General features: G+C 40.3%; 1 protein-coding gene across 1 annotated transcript; it reads right to left on the bottom strand.

The window, feature by feature from the left end:
* Positions 1-230: 230 nt before the first annotated feature.
* PHYH (phytanoyl-CoA 2-hydroxylase) lies at positions 231-20,950 on the bottom strand. Its single transcript, XM_086334311.1, has 9 exons — positions 20,862-20,950; positions 16,884-16,942; positions 15,673-15,783; positions 14,861-15,029; positions 8,161-8,242; positions 6,293-6,474; positions 4,215-4,364; positions 2,445-2,576; positions 231-630 (listed from the first exon to the last, which is right to left on the bottom strand). The coding sequence occupies exons 1-9, from the start codon at positions 20,934-20,936 to the stop codon at positions 577-579; spliced, it is 1,014 nt and encodes a 337-aa protein (XP_086190437.1). The 5' UTR covers positions 20,937-20,950; the 3' UTR covers positions 231-576.
* Between the last annotated feature and the right edge of the window lie 1,534 nt (positions 20,951-22,484).

Here is a 22,484-nt window from a genome sequence, read left to right as displayed (position 1 = left end):
AGAGAAAGTTATTTCTCTGGTCTTCTTTCTTTAGACAAAAAGACTTGGAAAGATCCAGTCAGTTTTTTTAAGGAGCATGGTGGCCTAGAGAGGCCATGGAAGGAATCCTGTGTCAGAATGTGAGTTTCCACCCTTATTTTACACCCAGATGCCCTTCTTAGACCTTTTACTAAATGCATCTCTAATATTCATTGTTCCAGATTTGCAAAGAGATCTCACACAACACAATATTGGGAGGTGGTGGATTCTTTATTTCAGAGCATTAAACCTTGCTTGGGTAAAGCGTTAATTGAGTGAAAGAAACTGATCTAACACACTTCTTTATGCATCACCTTTGTTATTTGCAACCCCAAGTTTTCCTTAAAACAGTAATATTTCACTTTTACTACTTTATATCCATTGAAGGCATCCCACCACACTGCATTATTACCCATGTGCAGTTAAGTACTGCATCCATGCACTTGGATTTTGTTAACATGGATAGAAACGATTACATCATCTCATTGAGAAAAGATTTTTCTCTGACATCTTGTTCCACCTTGGTTTTCTTGACAAGAGTTTGAGCGAAGGGCTATTTCAAAGGTTGATTCTTTCTCCTTTCACAACACGCCCTCGAAATGTCCAAACATCCTGCAAATAATACCAAACACAATGAGTTTCTGGGAACTTGGATTTACCTATTCACCACAAGACAAAGATTTCTGGCATCTACTCATCATTAAATGGGGGGGAAAGACAGCCCTCCACAATAGTCATAAGGTAGTAAATAAAAACCACATTCTGAGACTCTAATTAATTTACTCACCAATATCTAAAACATGTTTCATAAGCCAAGACAGTGAGTCCTCACACTCATTACGCTTTGCTTGGCACTTGTGTTGATTAGAGGTGTTGGGACCTGCTGTTATGTTTGGTCACAAAACTGTTTAATACCTAAGCTCCTGCTGCCCTTGGTGATGTTTGCCTGCCCCATTCTGAGTGATCTGCTCCTGAAAATGATGTCCTACGCTACTGGATTGGTTTTTTCTTCTTTGTTCCTAATAAGACAATTCAAACTTTTTGCTTATTTTTCTGCAAAGTATGCTAGAAGAATAATTTTGGAATTGGACCTCCTCTGAAATATCAGTCACTTAAGTAACTGAGGCCATTCTCTTGAGCTCTTCATTTTCTCATGAAGAGTGTGGAGCTATCTCGACTGCTCCATTGAGTTTTGGTAAAGAAAAGGGACAGGGACATGCTTTTGTGCCTGCAAAGAACTCTATAGCAGAGTTAGTGTTGTTCTTCTAAGTAAAGTCCATAAACTATAGCTGAGACAGTCATGAAAAGAAATAGAGGAACTGATTCATTAGTACAACCCTGACAGACCTCAAACAGAATATATATGTTTTTTATCCTGCCTTAAAATTCAGGGTGTTGGATGGAAGACCCAAGTGGCAAAATAGGTTGCATTTCTAGGACATTTAATTGCTGGACAAAGGAAGGACAAGACTGTCCAGGAGATGCAAATGTGAGGTCAGAGCATCTTCAGATATGGGGATACATTCAGAGATTCTAGACAGAAAATGGCTCAAGGGTGGATGAAGACTCTTGAGGTGGGAAGTTTTTTCAGAAGGCTGTTGTTGGCATGCGAGGCTCTTCAAAGTACCGGGAGGCCCTGTGTTCTCATTACATTCAGTCTACTTGGGGGTCATGTCACCCCGAAATAGATGATGCATTTATGATTATCTCATAAGTTCAGCTTCTTGCTTCAGAGCCCCAAATATAATCACCTACAATACAAACTAACTTTATTTAGTTGCCTTGACTGATAATTAGTTATTGATCAGCAACAGCATGCAATATTCACCAGTAAAGAACAAACAATCTAAGTATAACAATGTTGTTAGTTGGCTTCATACCCCAATACAAAGTAAAAAGTTAAAAAAAAAAAAACAAATAATCTACAGTGATGTGTATTAATTAGGCAGGCATATGAAATACTGTCTTAACACCACTATGAAAAGCATCAGTGATCTCCCATCTGTACATGCAGGCTGTCCTTAAATTCCCAGTGCAAACTGACCCAAACAAACACTTGCTTGAAAATTGCTTTCTTTACAAATAAAGGAGGCCTATGATTGACAGCCCAAACCATTTACAACTATGAGTTCAGAAAGTTGCTTTATCTTCCATTTCCTCATCTCTGAATCTGCTATTTCCTCTCCTACCTGTCTGTTCTGGAACACGATGGCCTGCCCGAAGACTTAGAGAAACCAGGTCCCCCACACTGGGGAAGCAAGTAGTACAAACAAAACCCTCTGTCGTTCCTAGAAGGTCTCAGCAATGTTTCCAAAAGGAGCTGTAAACCTACACACTTTATACCTTCAAACTGAATCAGGTATGACACTATTAAGCATCTAAAGAACAAACTGAGATCTTTACTTTGTCTTTTCATACAAACATACCTTCAGAGTGACGTCTTTAAATCCATGCTTTTTCCTGACTATATCGACAACTTCCTTTTCAATGTTTTCTTGACTGGTGCCCTCCACATCTATGTAGTGACAGTTGGCATCCGCAAAATGGCAGGAAATTGCCTGTGGAAATTATTATGATCCAAAATTATATGCAGGGCAGGGAACAGAATTATGTAAGGAAGAAATCTTTAACTTTTCAGCATTTTATTTTTCAAATGAAGGATATTGCCAAGTCCTACTAAGGAATGTATTTCAGGGTTTCTCATCACCTCAGCTACAGAATTTAGTGGAGGGTGTAATGAGTTGGTATTTCAATGGCCACAGATGATGGGGGAAGAAAAACTGAAAAGACCTGGCAACAGAAAATAATACACAGACACCCCCTCTCCAATCTAAAGCACAGTTCCAGTCTGATAGCATTCACATAAAATACTCATCTTGTTTCCTTTCGAAAGTAAGATGGAAGTTACTTGGTTCTCCCCAGTCTCGAAGGACTTATAAACCGATCTAACTTGCAAGGTGATAGTTGAAACTCACCTTCCTTGCCACAAGTTAGTTCTCTTAGGGTGACTGCACCCATCAGAAGATCTGCCTACTTCTTACAGATTTCTAGGCAGTTGAGTCACAAAATTTATTTCCCATGGAAACCCTAGTACTATTCTGCACCATATTGGAGCCTGAGGCAAAAGAGAAGACATGTACACTCCTACCTGTACGCTTTTATGCATTTTTCAATGGTTAATATTTTCCCAAACTGTAAATCAGTCAAAAATATTGAAAAACCATCAAGTTAGTATATTAAAACACACTATTTCCAGTGTAGTGCCTATATCTTCCTTTTGCACAGTTCTGGGTATCATGGTATTAGAGGGTCTGATCTTTTTTTAAAATTTTGGTATTGTGCTCACCATGGACTTTTTGGCATTCATTTTTATTTCTTTTAACTGGCATTAAGATATTATTTAACTGGATACTGAGTTTTTTGAGCCTCTGAGGGAACTGCCTTCTTGCCTCTGGCTCATCTCAGTCCTGTTGAGCCTGGTGGATATCTGAATGAATGGAGGATGAAATCTGACAACTAACCCTCAGCCACAGGGAAACAGAGAGCTGTTGTGATAAACTGGAAAGCTTCACTCAGCCCCAAAGAAGACACTAATATTTAGTATCAACAGCCATGTCATCCTAGGGAAATGTGAGCCCAGCATATCATCAGATCTGCTGAATTTTAGAGAAGCAAGAAATCTGGGCTCTTATGAGAAATTCTGTCAGTTTTTAATGTAAGCACTGATCTTATAAACCTGAAAACACTCTGAGGCTAAGGAGTGAAAAACATGGCCATATCTGATTTCTGGGTGGCCAATTCACACCTTCCTTTCCAATCAATAATATTTTAACCAATAGCAATAATATTACAGACGTTCCCCTTATATGAGCTGTATACCTTCCAAATGTTATTATTTGGTATGTATGTCTGGTTTTATCTTTTCCTCTGAAAACATGCTATCAGTTGCCAAGTAACTATGCTCTCTGTCTGGAGAAATTCCACGAATGTTCAATAGTGATGGCATCCTAAGGTCATCTAGCTTCTTACTGCTGAAAGCAACAAAGCATGAGGGAGACAAATATATTTCCTGGTAAATACACCAGACTAAAGGGCAGCTGAGTTAAAAGTTACAACTCCTTTAACTTTTCATGTATTGGGATACTTTTCTTCCTCATGCATTCATCTTCAAACAGTGCTGTGATGTGAATGTGTACCTTCCGGAATCCTTGACTTTTGTTCCGACCAGATCCATGGATGAGCAAAGGGTGAAAGAAGACGGTGTCTCCCTTCTCCATCACCAAGTGCACCCGGGCATTGTTTTTGTCATAGTCCTGGATCCCGTGGAACATGATGTTGACTCCTCCCTAAAAACACGAGAGAAGCCAAGTCCAAAAGTGAAGAAGCCAAGAATCAAAACTCTTATCAATGACTCATCAGGGAAAACAAACCTTCTCTAAGTTCTTTGAAGAGAAAGAGATAAATAAATTAGATATTAAAAAAACTTACATATACCAAACTTTCTCAGTTGACTGCTTTTAGAAAGCCATGTGTGAATCGTGAATTTTTTAGACCTGACGAAATATTTGGAATTTCCACCTATGGTTCATTACTGAATGATAACTGAAGACCCAGATCAGCTTTGCATTTTGCAGGAATACAGAGACCACCTTTCCTGGTGAACCCATGCTCATTCTTCCCCAGCATGCTCTTCTCCTCACCTGGAACTTGTATCAATCACTACTCTATTACTCAGAAGTATCTCTGAGAAGCTAACTATTCTCCCAACTCGCAGAGAGAAAATTCTCAGTCTTTCTCAGCCCAGAAACCAAGTAGGTCAGATCCAGAGTAAAGAAAGAAGAGTAAATTAAAACATTAGCTTTTAAAATATTTTCCACTCCCTGTTTTTCCAAGTCAATCACTGCACAAAAAGAAAAAAACAAAAATCGTTATTTGTTTTCAAACTATTTTCTAACAATTTTTAAAATATTTTCAAGGTTAGTTATTACATTAGATAATAGTTATATCTTTATGAAACAAACTGAGACGAGAAGTAACAACGTTTGCAATCTTTTATGGGTCTTTGGAGGAGAGCATCCCATTTCCTTTCCTAAGACTATTCCAACTCCAAATTCCATTTTGGGAATGACTGCTCCCTACTGCACTGTGTTGAGTCTTTGCCTCCTGCCCAATGTGGAAAGTGAGCAAGATAAGCTCGTCTCACCTCCCATTGCTGCTACTTTGAATCTGAGCAGATGACTGAAGCGACTGGACATTGTCAAGGTACATCTGGCCACTCCAGGTGCTGCAGCCCAACTGTTCCCACTGAAGAAGGACTTCCTCTTTCCTCCTCACCCTCCAGAGCTGGCAGCCTGCCCACGGATTCTGCATGTCCAAGGGGCCCTCCCTTCAGCTTGAGTCACTGAGAGCCCACTTCTATTGCTTGCACCAACCTTTCCTAAACCAAAACTTAACTGAAGAATTTCAGATTTTATAGCAGAATCTAGACTCAAGGTATTTTCACCTGGCACTAATCCTCAGTTCAAGACTTCTAACTAGTTGACACTGAAGTCCTGAAAGCCATATTCTTTACATCTCACAGAACCAATGTGTACTCTTTCTGCCTTAACAAAATGTGCTCTTCCCACCTTGATCATTATTACAGGATTGTGAGACCTTATTGCCTTACATCTAAATGCTATGGGAGTCCTCTCCGGTTTCTCTGTCTCTGGACTCCTATTCCTGCAATACATTCTGTGCCAGACCACAGGGTTATCATTCTTGAAGAAATGATTTGATCTCCTCACTCATGGGCCCCAAAGCACTGAACAGTCCTCCAGTATCACCAGCTGAATTGATAAATCATGGAACAGCCTCATAATGGAATACTGCTCAGTCCTCCCCAGAGCCTTTCTCTGCTGATCTCTTCAGGTGGAAGCAGATGATCCTCTTTTTTACTGAGAGAACTAACAGTCAGTGTGTACAACTCACTTGGCATACATATCTGGTGTTACTGTGTTTGTGTCTGACCTCTGCAGTTAGGCTTTATAATCTCAGATCTTTTATAGCATCACCAAAGTCCACCACTTTGGTTGGCCTTCAAGTACTTGTTGAAAGAATAAAGGTGATCGTGTGATCAGCCATCCTGGAATTTTCCCTGCTCATTTGAAATCCTAGAACAATGTTTTGCTAAGAAAGGAAATGTCATTTTATTGGCAAAGCTCCTTATGTATACTGATGTGAAATCAAAACAACAAAAGGTTCTGATCAAGACTCAGCCGTCTAGCAGACTTACCTCCCACTGGGGATAATCATGGGGTTGCAAGGGGCCTTTGTGTGTCCCTGGGAGCACAACCAGACAGCCATTGTTCCGGTCAATGTGCTCCATGGCTGTCCAGGCACAAACGATGCTATTGCTGGGCCTGAAGGGGAAATAGTGCAGATCCTGGTGCAAGGGATGACGGGATGTCTTCTTTCCTGAAACAGAATCTGTTGTTAAAATAAATAAACTTGAGTCCCAGTATTATTCTCCTCTGCCTGAAAAGCCAGAACAATGAACTATCCCTGCAAAAGCCAAACAGATGAGACAATACTGAAGAAAACCACCTCTATAGATGAGCACCAAATTAGAAGACTGCTGCTGCTGCTAAGTAGCTCAGTAGAGTCCGACTCTGTGCGACCCCATAGACAGAAGCCTACCAGGCTCCTCCATCCATGGGATTTTCCAGGCAAGAGTACTGGAGTGGGGTGCCATTGCCTTCTCCAAATTAGAAGACTGAATCAGCACAATGCCTCTGGATCCTGTGATTCTTTCTGGGTTTCTGGTAACCGAGGACTACTTACACTATTTTCTAGAAATCTGTGCATATGTCATCATCTCCACTGTGCTTTATTCCTCCCTAACTCTGGTTTGGGCACAGAGCTTAGCATTCTCCAAGTCAGCTCAGTCGCTCAGTTGAGTCCGACTCTTTGGGACCCCATGGACTGCAGCACACCAGGCTTCCCTGTCCATCAGCAACTCCCAGAGCTTGGTCAAACTCATGCCATCGAGTCAGTGATGACATTCAACCATCTGGTCCTCTGTTGTCCCCTTCTCTTCCTGCCTTCAGTGTTTCCCAGCATCAGGGTCTTTTCTAATGAGTCAGTTCTTCCCATCAGGTGGCCAACATATTGGAGAGTATTCCCCAAAAACGTTGACTAATTAGAGTGGTCAATCTGAGGCCTTCTGATAAACTTCTAAGTGGCTGATATTAAAAAAGTATTCCTTAATTAACTAAATATATAAATAGAAGGACTCTCAGAGGTTTCAGCACCAAACTAGAACCATTTGGTTCTGCCATCACTGTGGAGAATCAGAGATACTACACACACATTCACATTCTCCCCTAGAATTGCCTTCTGAACGTAGTTCCCCCAGGCCAGGGGATTTCTCCAGGCAGGACACCCAGGGAGGGAAAGGCCTGCTGATGTTAGGCTAAGCCTGTATGTAGGCTTAGCACATAAACCTCTCTTGGCCATCAGGACAGAGACAGAGTAGAAACAGATTAAAGATCTCTAATGGCTGATTTCCTACCACTGATATAGCTGAATTTCTCAGTGTGGCCAAGAGCCATCTGCATTAGCATCTCTGAGTATGGTTAATAAAATCCAGGTTCCTAGTTTCTATTTTCTGAATCAGTCTCTCTAGGAGGGAGGGCTTAGAAGCTACATTTTACCAAGCACAGAAAATTTTGAGAATAGCTATGGTATTTAATACATAAGTTCAGTTTTAAATTTGTTAGTAATAATACTGTCTTCAGATCAGGAAGCCAAAGTCCACCCCCTCATGCATGGGTGAGAGTGGGTAACAAATCTTAGAGATGCTGAATATCAGGAGTCTGTGGGGTAGAGAGACAGTTGTGTTTTATTAAACTGCATCTTTCAGAAGCCACTTGTCTACAATCCCAGCAATAACCCTAGTTAACATCAGCATCGCTATTATACTTCAGTGTTGTTATGATGTAAGCTACTTTGAGACTTAAAGTATATATATTCATTTATGCAAAAATTAAGCAGTTGTGCACTTTGCTATTAGTTAGCACATCAATCTTATATAATTTAATTAAACACTTTTTTTTTTATTTGTTTGCTTTTGCTTTTCCTCTACCAATGAGAGCTCTTTACCAGAATCTGGAGGTTTGTTTATCAGCATTGTATGCATGGCCATAATATTGGGTCCAGTGAAGCACTCCACATATTTCAGAATCTAAGGAAAAAGGAGGGAAAAGTTCATGGGAAATCAGATGCACAAGTATGTGGCACAAAGTACATCTATCTATACTAGAACCCCGTTGGCAGTCATTTAAATCAATCAATCAATCAATATTTCACAACCTTGCAAACAAACCACGCAAAAGTGAGCAACTGGAAATCATCATAAACACTCTGAAACAGGCTTCTTAGAACCAGCTGAAAATCTAAGTGCTTCTTCTACAACAGAGTCATGAATTTCTCTGAGACACCAGCTACGAAGGGCAGGAATAAGACCTCCCATGAAAATGATGCCCAAAATGGCAGGGCCAGTTGAATGAAAAAGACAATGATGTTGTTCAGTCACAAAGTCGTGTCTGACCCTTTGCGACCCCATAGACTGCAGCACACCAGGCTTCCCTGTCCTCCACTGTCTCTCGGAGTTCACTCAAATTCATATCCATATTCAATCTCTAATTCTGTCTGACTACAAAAAGTGAAGCACATTCTATGGCTTTCACTTATATGATCTCTTCTGTATAAGGAATGTAGGCAATTTGAGTATAAAACACTTGAAATGTTACAAAAATCCCAGGAGTCTGGCCTAATGCTTGTTTTTTTAATAAAAAGTTTGTTTTTGTCATTCTGGGGGGGTATTCAAAAAATGGCAAAAGGGCTGTTCTTTTCATTTCTTTTTTTAATTTTGATGGGGTATAGTTGAATTATAAAGTTGTGTTAGTTTCAGGTGTATAGTGAAATGAAAGTGTTATACACACACATATATACACTAAGATTCTTTTCTCATATAGGCCATTACTGAGTACTGAGTACAGTTCCCTGTGCTATACAGTAATCGTTATTAGTTGTCTGTTTTCTATACAGTGTGTGTATGTGTCAATCCCAATCTTCCAATTTATCTCTCCTAGGCTGCGATTTTCTACATGGTCATCATTCAAGAGCCATCCTCAGATTTTCTGTCCTGCTTTGCAGAACTTCCCAATATGTTTAGCTGATATTCTCCCTACGTCTTATCTTAGTCTTATCCTGATTAATAAAATTCTTCAAATCATGGGTTTGAGGTGCTGGTTCATTTTTCCAATATATATTAAAATAAATACATAGCTATTAGAAGAATACCTACCTCCTAAAAAATCATTGCATGAACCACCAGACACATGGTTTGCAGGTTACGGAAGTAGGAACATCCTGACAGACATTCTACCACATGCTGCCTATAATTTCCAGCTTTTATCATGATCCACCCACACAATTTTCATTTCCTAAACAGGACGTGAGGTTGGGAAGAATGTGTGGTTCAGAGAGGCCACTTCCCTTCTCGTCCCCAACTCAAGAGGCCGGACCTCCCAGATGCCTCAGCTGTGCAGTCTTCAAGAATCAGACTTTCTAACAGCACTTGGGGTATAAGTTCTAATAAGTATTTTGTGCAAAGTGTCCTTTTTAACCATTCTAAATGACTGGTCAGAAACCATAGTACAGGACTTCCTTATGCTACAGTGGATTAGAACCCCACTGCCAGTGCAGGGGACATGGATTTGATCTCTGCTCCAGGAAGATTCCACACACAAGGAGCACCTAAGCCCACGCACCACAACTGCCGAGCTCCAGCTCTGGAGCCTGAGAGCCGCAGCAAGAAAAGCCAACAAAGAACCAGCTTTTGTCTTTGTTGATTTTTGCTATGGTCTCTTTTGTTTCTTTTGCATTTATTTCTGCCCTAATTTTTAAGATTTCTTTCTTTCTACTAACCCTGGGGTTCTTCATTTCTTCCTTTTCTAGTTGCTTTAGGTGTAGGGTTAGGTTATTTATTTTACTTTTTTCTTGTTTCCTGAGGTATGCCTGTATTGCTATGAACTTTCCCCTTAGCACTGCTTTTAAAGTGTCCCATAGGTTTTGGGTTGTTGTGTTTTCATTTTCATTAGTTTCTATGCAAATTTTGATTTCTTTTTTGATTTCTTCTGTGATTTGTTGGTTATTCAGCAGTGTGTTGTTCAGCCTCCATATGTTGGAATTTTTAATAGTTTTTCTCCTGTAATTGAGATCTAATCTTACTGCATTGTGGTCAGAAAAGATGCTTGGAATGATTTCTATTTTTTAAATTTACCAAGGCTAGATTTATGGCCCAGGATGTGATCTATCCTGGAGAAGGTTCCATGTGTGCTTGAGAAAAAGGTGAAATTCATTGTTTTGGGATGAAATGTCCTATAGATATCAATTAGGTCTAACTGGTCTATTGTATTGTTTAAAGTTTGTGTTTCCTTGTTAATTTTCTGTTTAGTTGATCTATCCATAGGTGTGAGTGGGGTATTAAAGTCTCCCACTATTATTGTGTTATTGTTAATTTCTCCTTTCATACTTGTTAGCATTTGTCTTACATATTGCGGTGCTCCCATGTTGGGTGAAAATATATTTATATTAGCCAGACTCATCAAGAAACAAAGGGAGAAAAATCAAATCAATAAAATTAGAAATGAAAATGGAGAGATCATAACAGACAACACAGAAATACAAAGGATCATAAGAGACTACTATCAGCAATTATATGGCAATAAAATGGACAACGTGGAAGAAATGGACAAATTCTTAGAAAAGTACAACTTTCCAAAACTGGACCAGGAAGAAATAGAAAATCTTAACAGACCCATCACAAACATGGAAATTGAAACTGTAATCAAAAATCTTCCAGCAAACAAAAGCCCAGGTCCAGATGGCTTCACAGCTGAATTCTACCAAAAATTTAGAGAAGAGCTAACACCTATCCTACTCAAACTGTTCCAGAAAATTTCAGAGGAAGGTAAACTTCCAAACTCATTCTATGAGGCCACCATCACCCTAATACCAAAACCTGACAAAAATGCCACAAAAAAAGAAAACTACAGGCCAATATCATTGATGAACATAAATGCAAAAATCCTTAACAAAATTCTAGCAATCAGAATCCAACAACACATGAAAAAGATCATACACCATGATCAAGTGGGCTTTATCCCAGGGATGCAAGGATTCTTCAATATCCGCAAATCAATCAATGTAATACACCACATTAACAAATTGAAAAATAAAAGCCATATGATTATCTCAATAGATGCAGAGAAAGCCTTTGACAAAATTCAACATCCATTTATGATAAAAACTCTCCAGAAAGCAGGAATAGAAGAAACATACCTCAACATAATAAAAGCTATATATGACAAACCCACAGCAAACATTATCCTCAATGGTGAAAAATTGAAAGCATTTCCTCTAAAGTCAAGAACAAGACAAGGGTGCCCACTTTCACCATTACTATTCAACATAGTTTTGGAAGTTTTGGCCACAGCAATCAGAGCAGAAAAAGAAATAAAAGGAATCCAAATTGGAAAAGAAGAAGTAAAACTCTCACTATTTGCAGATGACATGATCCTCTACATAGAAAACCCTAAAGACTCCACCAGAAAATTACTAGAACTAATCAATGAATATAGTAAAGTTGCAGGATATAAAATCAACACACAGACATCCCTTGCATTCCTATACACTAATAATGAGAAAACAGAAAGAGAAATTAAGGAAACAATTCCATTCACTATTGCAACAGAAAGAATAAAATACTTAGGAATATATCTACCTAAAGAAACTAAAGACCTATATATAGAAAACTATAAAACACTGGTGAAAGAAATCAGAGGACACTAATAGATGGAGAAATATACCATGTTCATGGATTGGAAGAATCAATATACTGAAAATGAGTATACTACCCAAAGCAATTTATAGATTCAATGCAATCCCTATCAAGCTACCAACGGTATTCTTCACAGAGCTAGAACAAATAATTTCACAATTTGTATGGAAATACAGAAAACCTCAAATAGCCAAAGCTATCTTGAGAAAGAAGAATGGAACTGGAGGAATCAACCTGCCTTACTTCAGGCTCTATTACAAAGCCACAGTTATCAAGACAGTATGGTACTGGCACAAAGACAGAAATATTGATCAATGGAACAAAATAGAAAGCCCAGAGATAAATCCACGCACATATGGACACCTTATCTTTGACAAAGGAGGCAAGAATATACAGTGGAGAAAAGACAATCTCTTTAACAAGTGGTGCTGGGAAAACTGGTCAACCACTTGTAAAATATTGAAACTAGAACACTTTCTAACACCATACACAAAAATAAACTCAAAATGGATTAAAGATCTCAACGTAAGACCAGAAACTATAAAACTCCTAGAGGAGAACATAGGCAAAACACTCTCCAACATACATCACAGCAGGATCCTCTATGACCCACCTCCCAGAATATTGGAAATAAAAGCAAAACTAAACAAATGGGACCTAATTAAACTCAAAAGCTTCTGCACAACAAAGGAAACTATTAGCAAGGTGAAAAGGCAGCCTTCAGAATGGGAGAAAATAATAGCAAATGAAGCAATGGACAAACAACTAATCTCAAAAATATACAAGCAACTCCTACAGCTCAACTCCAGAAAAATAAATGACCCAATCAAAAAATGGGCCAAAGAACTAAATAGACATTTCTCCAAAGAAGACATACAGGTGGCTAACAAACACATGAAAAGATGCTCAACATCACTCATTATCAGAGAAATGCAAATCAAAACCACTATGAGGTACCATTTCACGCCAGTCAGAATAGCTGCGATCCAAAAGTCTACAAGCAATAAATGCTGGAGAGGGTGTGGAGAAAAGGGAACCCTCTTACACTGTTGGTGGGAATGCAAACTAGTATAGCCACTATGGAGAACAGTGTGGAGATTCCTTAAAAAACTGGAAATAGAACTGCCTTATGACCCAGCAATCCCACTGCTGGGCATACACACTGAGGAAACCAGAAGGGAAAGAGACACGTGTACCCCAATGTTCATCGCAGCACTGTTTATAATAGCCAGGACATGGAAGCAACCTAGATGCCCATCAGCAGATGAATGGATAAGAAAGCTGTGGTACATATACACAATGGAGTATTACTCAGCCATTAAAAAGAATACATTTGAATCAGTTCTAATGAGGTGGATGAAACTGGAGCTGATTATACAGAGTGAAGTAAGCCAGAAAGAAAAACACCAATACAGTATACTAACGCATATATATGGAATTTAGAAAGATGGTAACAATAACGCTGTGTAGGAGACAGCAAAAGAGACACTGATGTATAGATCAGTCTTATGGACTCTGTGGGAGAGGGTGGGGAGATTTGGGAGAATGGCATTGAAACATGTATAATATCATGTATGAAATGAGTCGCCAGTCCAGGCTTGATGCATGATACTGGATGCTTGGGGCTGATGCACTGGAACGACCCAGAAGGAGGGTATGGCGAGGGAGGAGGGAGGAGGGTTCAGGATGGGGAACACAGGTATACCTGTGGCAGATTCATTTCGATATTTGGCAAAACTAATATAATATTGTAAAGTTTAAAAATAAAATAAAATTAAAAAAAAAAAAAAAAGAAAAGCCAACAAAATGAGAATCCCATGCACCTCAACTAGAGAGGAGCCCATGTGCAGTAACAAAGACACAGCACCAGCAAAAATAAATAAATGAGAAAAAAATAATAAACTCTTTTAAAAATGAAACTGTAATACATTCACGCAAGGCATTACTATGCAATAGTTTACAAAGTATAAAGTAGATCCATAGATACCAATGGAAAGATGTCTCTCTCATATGTACTACCAGTGGAAAAACCAAGGTGACAACCAGGATGCTTCCTGTTACACAAAAGGTGGGGTTATACAAATATGCTTGATTATACCTGAAATGGTTCTAGATGAATACGTAAAACTGAACAGTGAGTGGTGCAGGGGGTGCGAGAATTTCCTTTTTCCTTCATGTCATTCCACACTAGATATTTTCATAGCTATGAACTACTTTTAAAGAATAATTTTTTAAAAACCTAGTTTAAATTTAAAAACAGATACCTCTACTGACCAGATTCATAAGACAAATTGAAAACAATCTGCAATAGGTAAACCTTAGCACTTTTATCCCTGTGGACATGCCTGTAGGGAGTGTGAGAAGGCTCTCTGTTTACCACAGAATTCCTGCTCTTCTCCAGCAAAAATAGCAAAATTATGAGGATTTCTCAGTCTTGGCACTACTGACATTTTGGGCTGCATCATTCTTTGTTTGCTGCAACAGGCTATTATCCAGCATCCCTGGACCCAGTGGCATGGATCCGGATCTCTATGCATTAAAACCCACCACCCCTCCTGCCTGACAAGCAAACATGTCTCCAGACATTTGCAAATGTCCACCTCTGATTAAGAACTACTGCTATAGGGCCCCAGTAGAAAAGGGCAAGAGTCTAATCCTTTGCGACCCCATGGAATGTAGCCTGCCAGGCTCCTCTGTTCATGAGCTTTTCCAGGCACGAATACTGGAGTGGTTTGCCATTTCCTTCTCCAGGGGATCTTCTCAAACCAGGGATCGAACCCATGTCTCTTAAGTCTCCAGCAGTGGAGGGGGGTTCTTTACCACTAGCGCCACCTGAGAAGGCCCGTAGAAAAGAGCAAGATAAAATGGAAACAAAAAAGTTACGAAGATTTCAGAGGCAGACATGCAGATGGGCTATTAGCTTAAAGAGAAAGAAAGCACAGGAAGGTCTTGAACCTCAGGGAGGGTGCAGTATCTGAAGAGTTCCTCATCTTCTTGGAAATCTTGGACCTTGGAAACCACTTTCTCACTTGGCACATATTCTGATTTTGTGATGGTGACATCTCTCATCACCGACAATCCCAATGGTTTCACCTCCTTTCTGCAGATTCTTTGAAACTCATTCCTAGAAAATTCAATTGGTAAATGATGTCAGTACCATAGGCGATAAGCACCTGCCTGGCCTTCCACTTGTTCTGTGGAAAGACTCAAAGACCTGGGAGTGGTTTCTCTGCACTAAATGGTCCTCAAGCCCCAAGTCGAACAGTTCTGATGACAGGAAGGAGAAAATGGCCAACTCAGAAGTGCCCGCCTCCTAACTGTGGAGTTGAAATACGCTACCAGAATTTGAATAGTCCATAGCTTAGTGGACCAGTGGGGAAATATTTGTGATTTGGTTTCATCAGAACAAAAGAGGAAACACCTCCCTAGCATCACCATGCACTAGGTAGGCCCTGTTCAACGAACTCTGTCTCTACTTTACCTATTTAGTCCTAAAACCACTCTAGTGCATAAGTACTGTTATTTCCCCCATTCTGCAGATATAGAAACAGGCATGGAAAAGTTAAGGAAACTGCCCTATATCTACAACATTAACTGAAGAGACTGAGATTAAAGCCACTCTGGCTTGAACCTAGGTTCTAACAAGCCACTTCCTAACAAACCCGATCCCTGAAAAATATCTGAACACACACAAGGTAATCCTACTCATAGTCCCTTGCACACACACAATACACATTCCTGTTATATATCAAAGAGTGTTACTGTACCTAAAGCGTTGAATATCAGCATCAGACACCAAATTTTTAATGACAAGAAATCCATTTTCTTCATAAAATTTTCTCTGTTCTAGGCTTAGAACATTATTCTCCCGGGTATACCTAAAGGAAAAGAAAAATCTCAGATAAGTCCAGTTTAAAAATGATAACCTTCATGTCAATGTATGGCAAAACCAATATAATATTGTAAAGTAATTAGCCTCCAAGTAAAATAAATAAATTTATATTAAAAAAATAAAAATAAAAATCATAACCTAACAATATTTATCAAGAACCTGAGAAATGTTTGTACTCTTCCGCTCAGCACTTTTATTTCTAGAACTTTAAAGAAATAATCTGAACAAATTTTCAGTTTTAAATCCGAAACGTTAATTACTGTCACCAAGAAATGGAAGAATAATTAACTGGTTATATTATATCCTTTCAATGGGATATGACTTGACATTAAAAATGAAGAACATATAATAGCAAGGACAGTGCTTATTAAATTAAAATGTGATGACAGTGATGTAAAACCAAGACACTATTTGTTTAAAACAAGAAGACTATAAAGAAATAAAGCCAAAAGAAAAATGTTTCACAGTGATTGCCTTTATGTAATGGCATTATGAATGATTTTTTAAATTTACCCTATTTTATGATTTTAAAATATATTCTGTAATGAATATGTATGGTTTTTCAGAAAGGAAACAAACAATATACTTTATGTTTTTAATTGTCTGCTTCATGTATTTACGGAAGAAATCAAAGTAACAAAATCTAAATAAGTGTAGAGCACACACATAAACTCAAATCCCCCTGTCTATTCCTCTGTTTTGGAACTCTGACTCTATGAGAATATTCCACGGAGATCAATGTCTTCCACTTCAAAGGTGACTTTAAGATAAACCAAAGATGCTAGCTGAGATATCAGAGTGACCAAAAAAAAACCTGGCTAATTTAAACGAGATATACCATGCCTGAATTTTATAAAATAAACTTATGCACTTTGTGATGTTTTCCCTTCTTTCTAAATTTTAAAATACACATAGAAAGTGTCTTCAAAAATTTCCATAATTGTTCTAATGAGAACAAGTCCTGGATTCAGAGGATTTGTATAATGAATTCTTATCAGTCAATATGTATTTTATATCTGAGTTATCACTGGGGAAAAAAAGTTTATATACATTGTATGGCTAAGAATTAAAATTATATCTACTTACTGGAATTGTTGAGGATGGAAACTGGCAAGAGAACCAACCCCCGAAGTGTGGTGAGCTATCTAGGATGTGATTTAAGGCAAATCAAGTGAAGTCCAGGCATCACCCTTCTAGAATCAACCCACCCTGGATTGGTTTTCACAAGGGAAGACCAGCCCTACACAGTCATCAGGCACACTGACTACACACCAACACTCGGATGCACTATTGCTTAGATCGTCTCATTTCACAATAGCCTAAGGAGGTGCCTGGAAGCTAAGAGCTTTATTATGCCAACTGCACAGAGCAGAAACCCTTGGCTGGGGTCAGGGTTCAGTAACTGGTCCAAGGTCACCCAGCAGAAAACAGCTGAGCTGAGACTTGACCAACATTGTATTCATACTTTCCATATATTTTATTCCCCCTGGATATTCCTTCCACCAAACTACTGAGTGAATAAAAATGGAAATTTTTTATTCTATTCTATTCTATAAATAAGGAGAATCATGTTCTATTCAAAAGAAGTTTTTCTCTTAGTGGGAGTTCATCCAAAATATTAGAAACAGGCTGGTCATTAAAAAAAAAAAAAAAGAACATCTTTATAAAAAATTTTTGCCAACTCTGACTCAAGAATAAGCACCTGTCAGTTTAGTGGAGTGCCCCTCTGTAAAGCACTGCTTCTCAGAAGAAGTGGGTATGACGGGTGTCAGATTCACCCAGAGAACTTTTTCAAACCCCTACTAGAGTTCAAGCTTCAAGATGCTACCCTCAGTTAAAAAAATCACTCTGGCTTGGGATTGACACATCCACACTGCTATATTTAAAATGGATAACCAACAAAGTCCTACTGTATAGCACAGGGAACTCTACTCAATGTTATGTGGCAGCCTGGATGGGAGGGAATTTGTGGGAGAACGGATACATGTATATGTATTGCTGAGTCCCTCTGCTGGTCTACCTGAGACTATCAAAATTGTTAATCCACAGATTCCAATATAAAATAAAAAGTTTTTAAAATCACTCTGAGAGAACTGAGTTGCATCTTTCGGTTGTATTGAGGCTGGAAAATACTTGGAGAATGAATGGGGTAAAGAAACACTGCTGCTGCTGCTAAGTCGCTTCAGTCGTGTTGGACTCTGTGCGACCCCATAGACAGCAGCCCACCAGGCTCCCCCGTCCCTGGGATTCTCCAGGCAAGAACACTGGAGTGGGTTGTCATTTCCTTCTCCAAGACATGGAAGTGAAAAGTGAAAGTGAAGTCGCTCAGTCGTGTTTGACTCTTTGCAACCCCATGGGCTACAGCCCACCAGGCTCCTCCATCTGTGGGATTTTCCAGGCAAGAGTACTGGAGTGGGGTGCCATTGCTAGTTGCTTTCAATTTAAGATCTGCAGCATACAGCCTTTCACAGGCCTCTGAATTACCTGCGGTTTCTCAAAAGAAAAAAAAAGTTCATAAAATAAACAATGACTCCAAGAAAAATATAATCCACATAGTACAGTATCATTTTTAAATATCTTAAAACGTCTAAAAGTTCCTTCTAGTTTTCTATCCAGTCATCACCAGATGATTGACTTAGGATCTCATTTGTTTTGGTCATTTTTTTCATTGTTTCTTTAGCTGAAAGAGCTACGTTCTGAATGACACTTCACATAAACATGTTATCCTTTTTGAATGATGTCTGTATCTAAGTTGGGACAATATAATAGTCAAGAAGATGGGAATTCCCTGGCAGTCCAGTGGTTAGGACCCGGGCCTTTCACTGCCCGGCGCCTGGGTTAAGGCCCTGGTCAGGAAACTAAGATCCCACAAGTCTCCAAAGTGGAAAAAGGTGGAGAAGGGGGCCAAGAGTCAGAATTACTAGCTACTGTCTGTTTTCCCCGAGGGAGAGAGTTAACACCTTTGTCAGATGTTCTCAACAAAATGAAGCTGCCAGGACAGTCCAGACATTAGCCTTCCAATCCTTTTCTCCTCTCTCCCACTCCTGCATTATGGTTTTTATTTTTGTTATTGTTGTTCTTGGAGAATTTTCTTAGTATGTGAAAATGTTTACAAAGCTAATAATCATTTACTATGTTTACTATACAAAGCTAGTAAACCTGGAAAAAAATGGATGCAAAAATCTGTACAGTACAGCATGGTCCTGAATATGTTATTATGCAATTATGTAAATATATAGAAAAGAAACAGACCAAAGTGTTTACAAATAATAATCTGTGAGAAATGGAATTATGGGTTATATAGATTTTCTTCTTTGTGTTTATCTGCATTTAAACACTGCACTGTTACTTCAAAATTTATTCCTTATTTCTTAAAGGAATAATTAAGGTTGGGAGGAAATTGTCACATAATTTCTAGTAGTTTCTTTAAGCCTAAACCACACTTATATTCACTGAAAATTTAGTGAATTTAGGCAGAGACGCTCACCACTTCTGGCTATGTAAATTGAAATGAATTAAAATGAAAACTTCAGTTCCTTAACTGCACTGTCACATTTCAAGTGCTCATAGCCACATGTGGCTGCCACATTGAACCCTACCAGCAAAGAACATTTTTCCACCATCACAAGGAGCTTGTATTCGACAGTGCTGTTCTAGGAAATAGAGATGAAAAAAAAAAAAAAAACAACAAGCTCTGACCTCAACACTATTATAACTAAGTCCAGTGAGATCAGATATTAAATTTTAGGGAATTTTCTGTCGGTCCAGTGGTTAGGACTCTGTGCTTCCACTGCAACAGGCACAGATGGGTTCAATCCCTGCTGGGGGAAATAAAAGCCTCCGTGCTGTTAGCTTGCCCTCTCTCCTCCCACCCTGGCAAAAAAAAAAAAAAGAACACAATTAAAATTTAAAAATAATAACAGACTGGACCCGGAAACCTTAATCTACTTCCAGTTATATCCAGGCCCAATGTACTGGCACTTCTCACAACTAAACTATTAATAGTATCACACTAAGTGAAAACAGGTTGCTAGTCACACTCCCAGGCATTTGATACCACAGGTCTAAGAGGAGCCTGAGTACCTGCATTTCTAACAAGTACCTAGGTAGTCCTGCTGCTGCTGCTCTGGGGACCACGCTTTGACAACCACTGGTTCCATTAAATGACCTTGCTCAGGAAAGTTAATTTCTCCTAACCTCAAATGCTTTCTCACCTGTAAAGTGAGATTACATAGTCACTTGGGTTCCCTTTACCAGTTTGTGGAGGAGATTTTAAATTTATAACGATTCGAATACGTCAAGGCTTGGAACACAGTTGGGAGAGCAACAATGGAAGTAAAAGAAACAGTATAATCGTTTTAGGAGAAATTTCAGAACTAAATATAGCAGAGCAGAGTCTAATCAGGTCACTTGGCGGGGCGGGGAAACCCAGCCCGTGCTGTGCGCCCTGAATGAGATCACTGAACACGCAAAAACAATTGTGCAAAGCAAGTTGATTTCTGAGGCCCACAGTGACATCTCTCTGGATCCAACACCGGTGGCGCACAGACTGACTTGGATTCATTTCAGGCCTGATCAGGAGCGGACACAGGACACCCAGCCCTTCTCCAGGAAACAGTGTAAGCTTCACCTGGCTCGCCTGGAGAAGGAAGAGCTGGGGCGCAGCTCCACCTCGAGAGGACCCCTCGGCTCCTCCAGGTGGCTCTACGCCCCGGGTTCCGTCTCTGTCTCTGGGCAGCCGGACGATCAGATGTAGTCAAGTACACAAAGTGCAGGGCAGCAGAGAGAAGCCCTGCTTGGACTTCGCACCCTCCCTTCCCAAAGCCGGGAACAGAGGGCCAGGAAGATTACAGCGACGCCACTCCAGGAGCTGGAGCCAGCAGCCGCAGCCCCACCGGGCGGAAAAGTCCCCTCTTGGGCCTTGGGGACCCGTAGCGCCCGAAAGAGATGTGATCATAACGGGGACAGAGGCTGCGGAGCCAGGAAGAGCCAGCGGGGAGGTTATGCAATGCGCCCTGAAAGCCGCCACCCTTCACGCTCAAACCTCGCGAACCCAAAGGATACAATGGTCCCGGCCGAGCGGCAACCGAGGTGTCGCAGCAAGACAGTCAAGCGCGCGGAAGCTCGGTTTCGGTCCATGGCCGGAGGGCAGTACCTGGCGCCGGGCCTCCGGGTACTTAACTCAGTTGGGGGGCCCCGCCTTCTCTTAGAGGGAGGGGCGTGGAGCGGACGTGGCTCGACGAGGAGGCGGGGCTAGGGTAGCACCGCCTCCCGAGTTGGCCAGGGCGCTGCGCGCAGATTCGCCCCCTGGGCCTCTGGCGAGGGTGTTTCCTGCTAGAGCTTATTGCTTTTGAAGTGAAGTGAAGTCGCTCGGTCGTGACTCTTAGCGACCCTATGGACTGTAGCCTACCAGGCTTCTCCGTCCATGGGATTTTCCAGGCAAGAGTACTGGAGTGGGTTGCCATTTCCTTCTCCAGAGGAACTTCCCCACCCCAGGGATCGAACCCAGGTCTCTTGCATTGCAGGCAGACGCTTTACCGTCTGAGCCACCAGGGAAGTGTATAAAATGAAAGTCGCGTAGTCGTGTCCAACTCTGCAACCTCATGGACTATATAGTCCATGGAATTCTCCAGGCCAGAATACTGGAGTGAGTAGCCATTCTTTTCTCCAGGGGATCGTCCCAACCCAGGGCTCAAACCCAGGTCTCCCACACTGCAGGCGGATTCTTTACCAGCTGAGCCATCAGGGAAGCCCTTATTGCTTTTACGAGAGTCCAAAGACCGGCTCTGTCACACCGAGCGGGAGACTAATCCCCAGAGCCAAATCTCCCCAGAGTAATAGAACTAGAACAGAACTCACATTCTTAACTGCATCGTTCCACTTACTTTATTCTACAGGACTGATCCTTCCAAACTCTGAATGCAGAGTTCCAAAGAATAGCAAGGAGAGATAAGAAAGCCTTCACAGTGAGCAATACAAAGAAATAGAGGAAAAAAATAGAATGGGAAAGATTAGAGATCTCGTCAAGAAAATTCAAGATACCAAGGGAAAGATGGGCACAATAAAGGACAGAACTGGTATGGACCTAACAGAAGCAGAAGATGTTCAGAAGAGGTGGCAAGAGTACACAGAAGAACTATACAAAAAAGATCTTCACAACCCAGATACTCGCAATGATGTGATCACTCACCTAGAGCCAGACATCCTGGAATGCGAAGTCAAGTGGGTCTTAGGAAGCATCACTACAAACAAAGCTAGTGGAGGTGATGGAATTCCTGTTGAGATATTTCAAATCCTAAAAGATGATGCTGTGAAAGTGCTGCACTCAATATGCCAGCAAATTTGGGAAACTCAGCAGTGGCCACAGGACTGGAAAAGGTCAGTTTTCATTCCAGTCCCAAAGAAAGGCAATGCCAAAAGATGTTCAAACTACTGCACAATTACACTCATCTCACATGCTAGCAAAGTCATGCTCAAAATTCCCAAGCCAGGCGTCAACAGTACGTGAACCATGAACCTCCAGATGTTCAAGCTGGATTTAGAAAAGGCAGAGAAACCAGAGATTAAATTGCCAACATCCGTTGGATTATCAAAAAACCAAGAGACTTCCAGAAAAACATCAGCTTCTGCTTTATTGAGTATGCCAAAGCCTTTGACTGTGTGGATCACAACAAACTGTGGAAAATT

This window comes from Bos grunniens, chromosome 13, assembly GCF_055505025.1.
Source record: "Bos grunniens cultivar Pamir isolate PY7600 chromosome 13, Bosgru_T2T1.0, whole genome shotgun sequence".
Classification (NCBI taxonomy): domain Eukaryota; kingdom Metazoa; phylum Chordata; class Mammalia; order Artiodactyla; family Bovidae; genus Bos; species Bos grunniens.
This window is presented reverse-complemented; position numbering and strand designations above follow the sequence as displayed.

What these genes read in the sequence shown, in the direction of transcription:
- PHYH (XM_086334311.1), bottom strand. Translation starts at nt 20,936, where the DNA reads ATGGACCGAAACCGAGCTTCCGCGCGCTTGACTGTCTTGCTGCGACAC. An exon ending in GCTGATATTCAACGCTTTAG is followed by an intron (nt 15,030 to 15,672) that starts GTACAGTAACAC and finishes TGAATTTTCTAG; the next exon opens with GAATGAGTTTCAAAGAATCT. An exon ending in GATACTGCACCCTCCCTGAG is followed by an intron (nt 8,243 to 14,860) that starts GTTCAAGACCTT and finishes CTTTTTCCTTAG; the next exon opens with ATTCTGAAATATGTGGAGTG.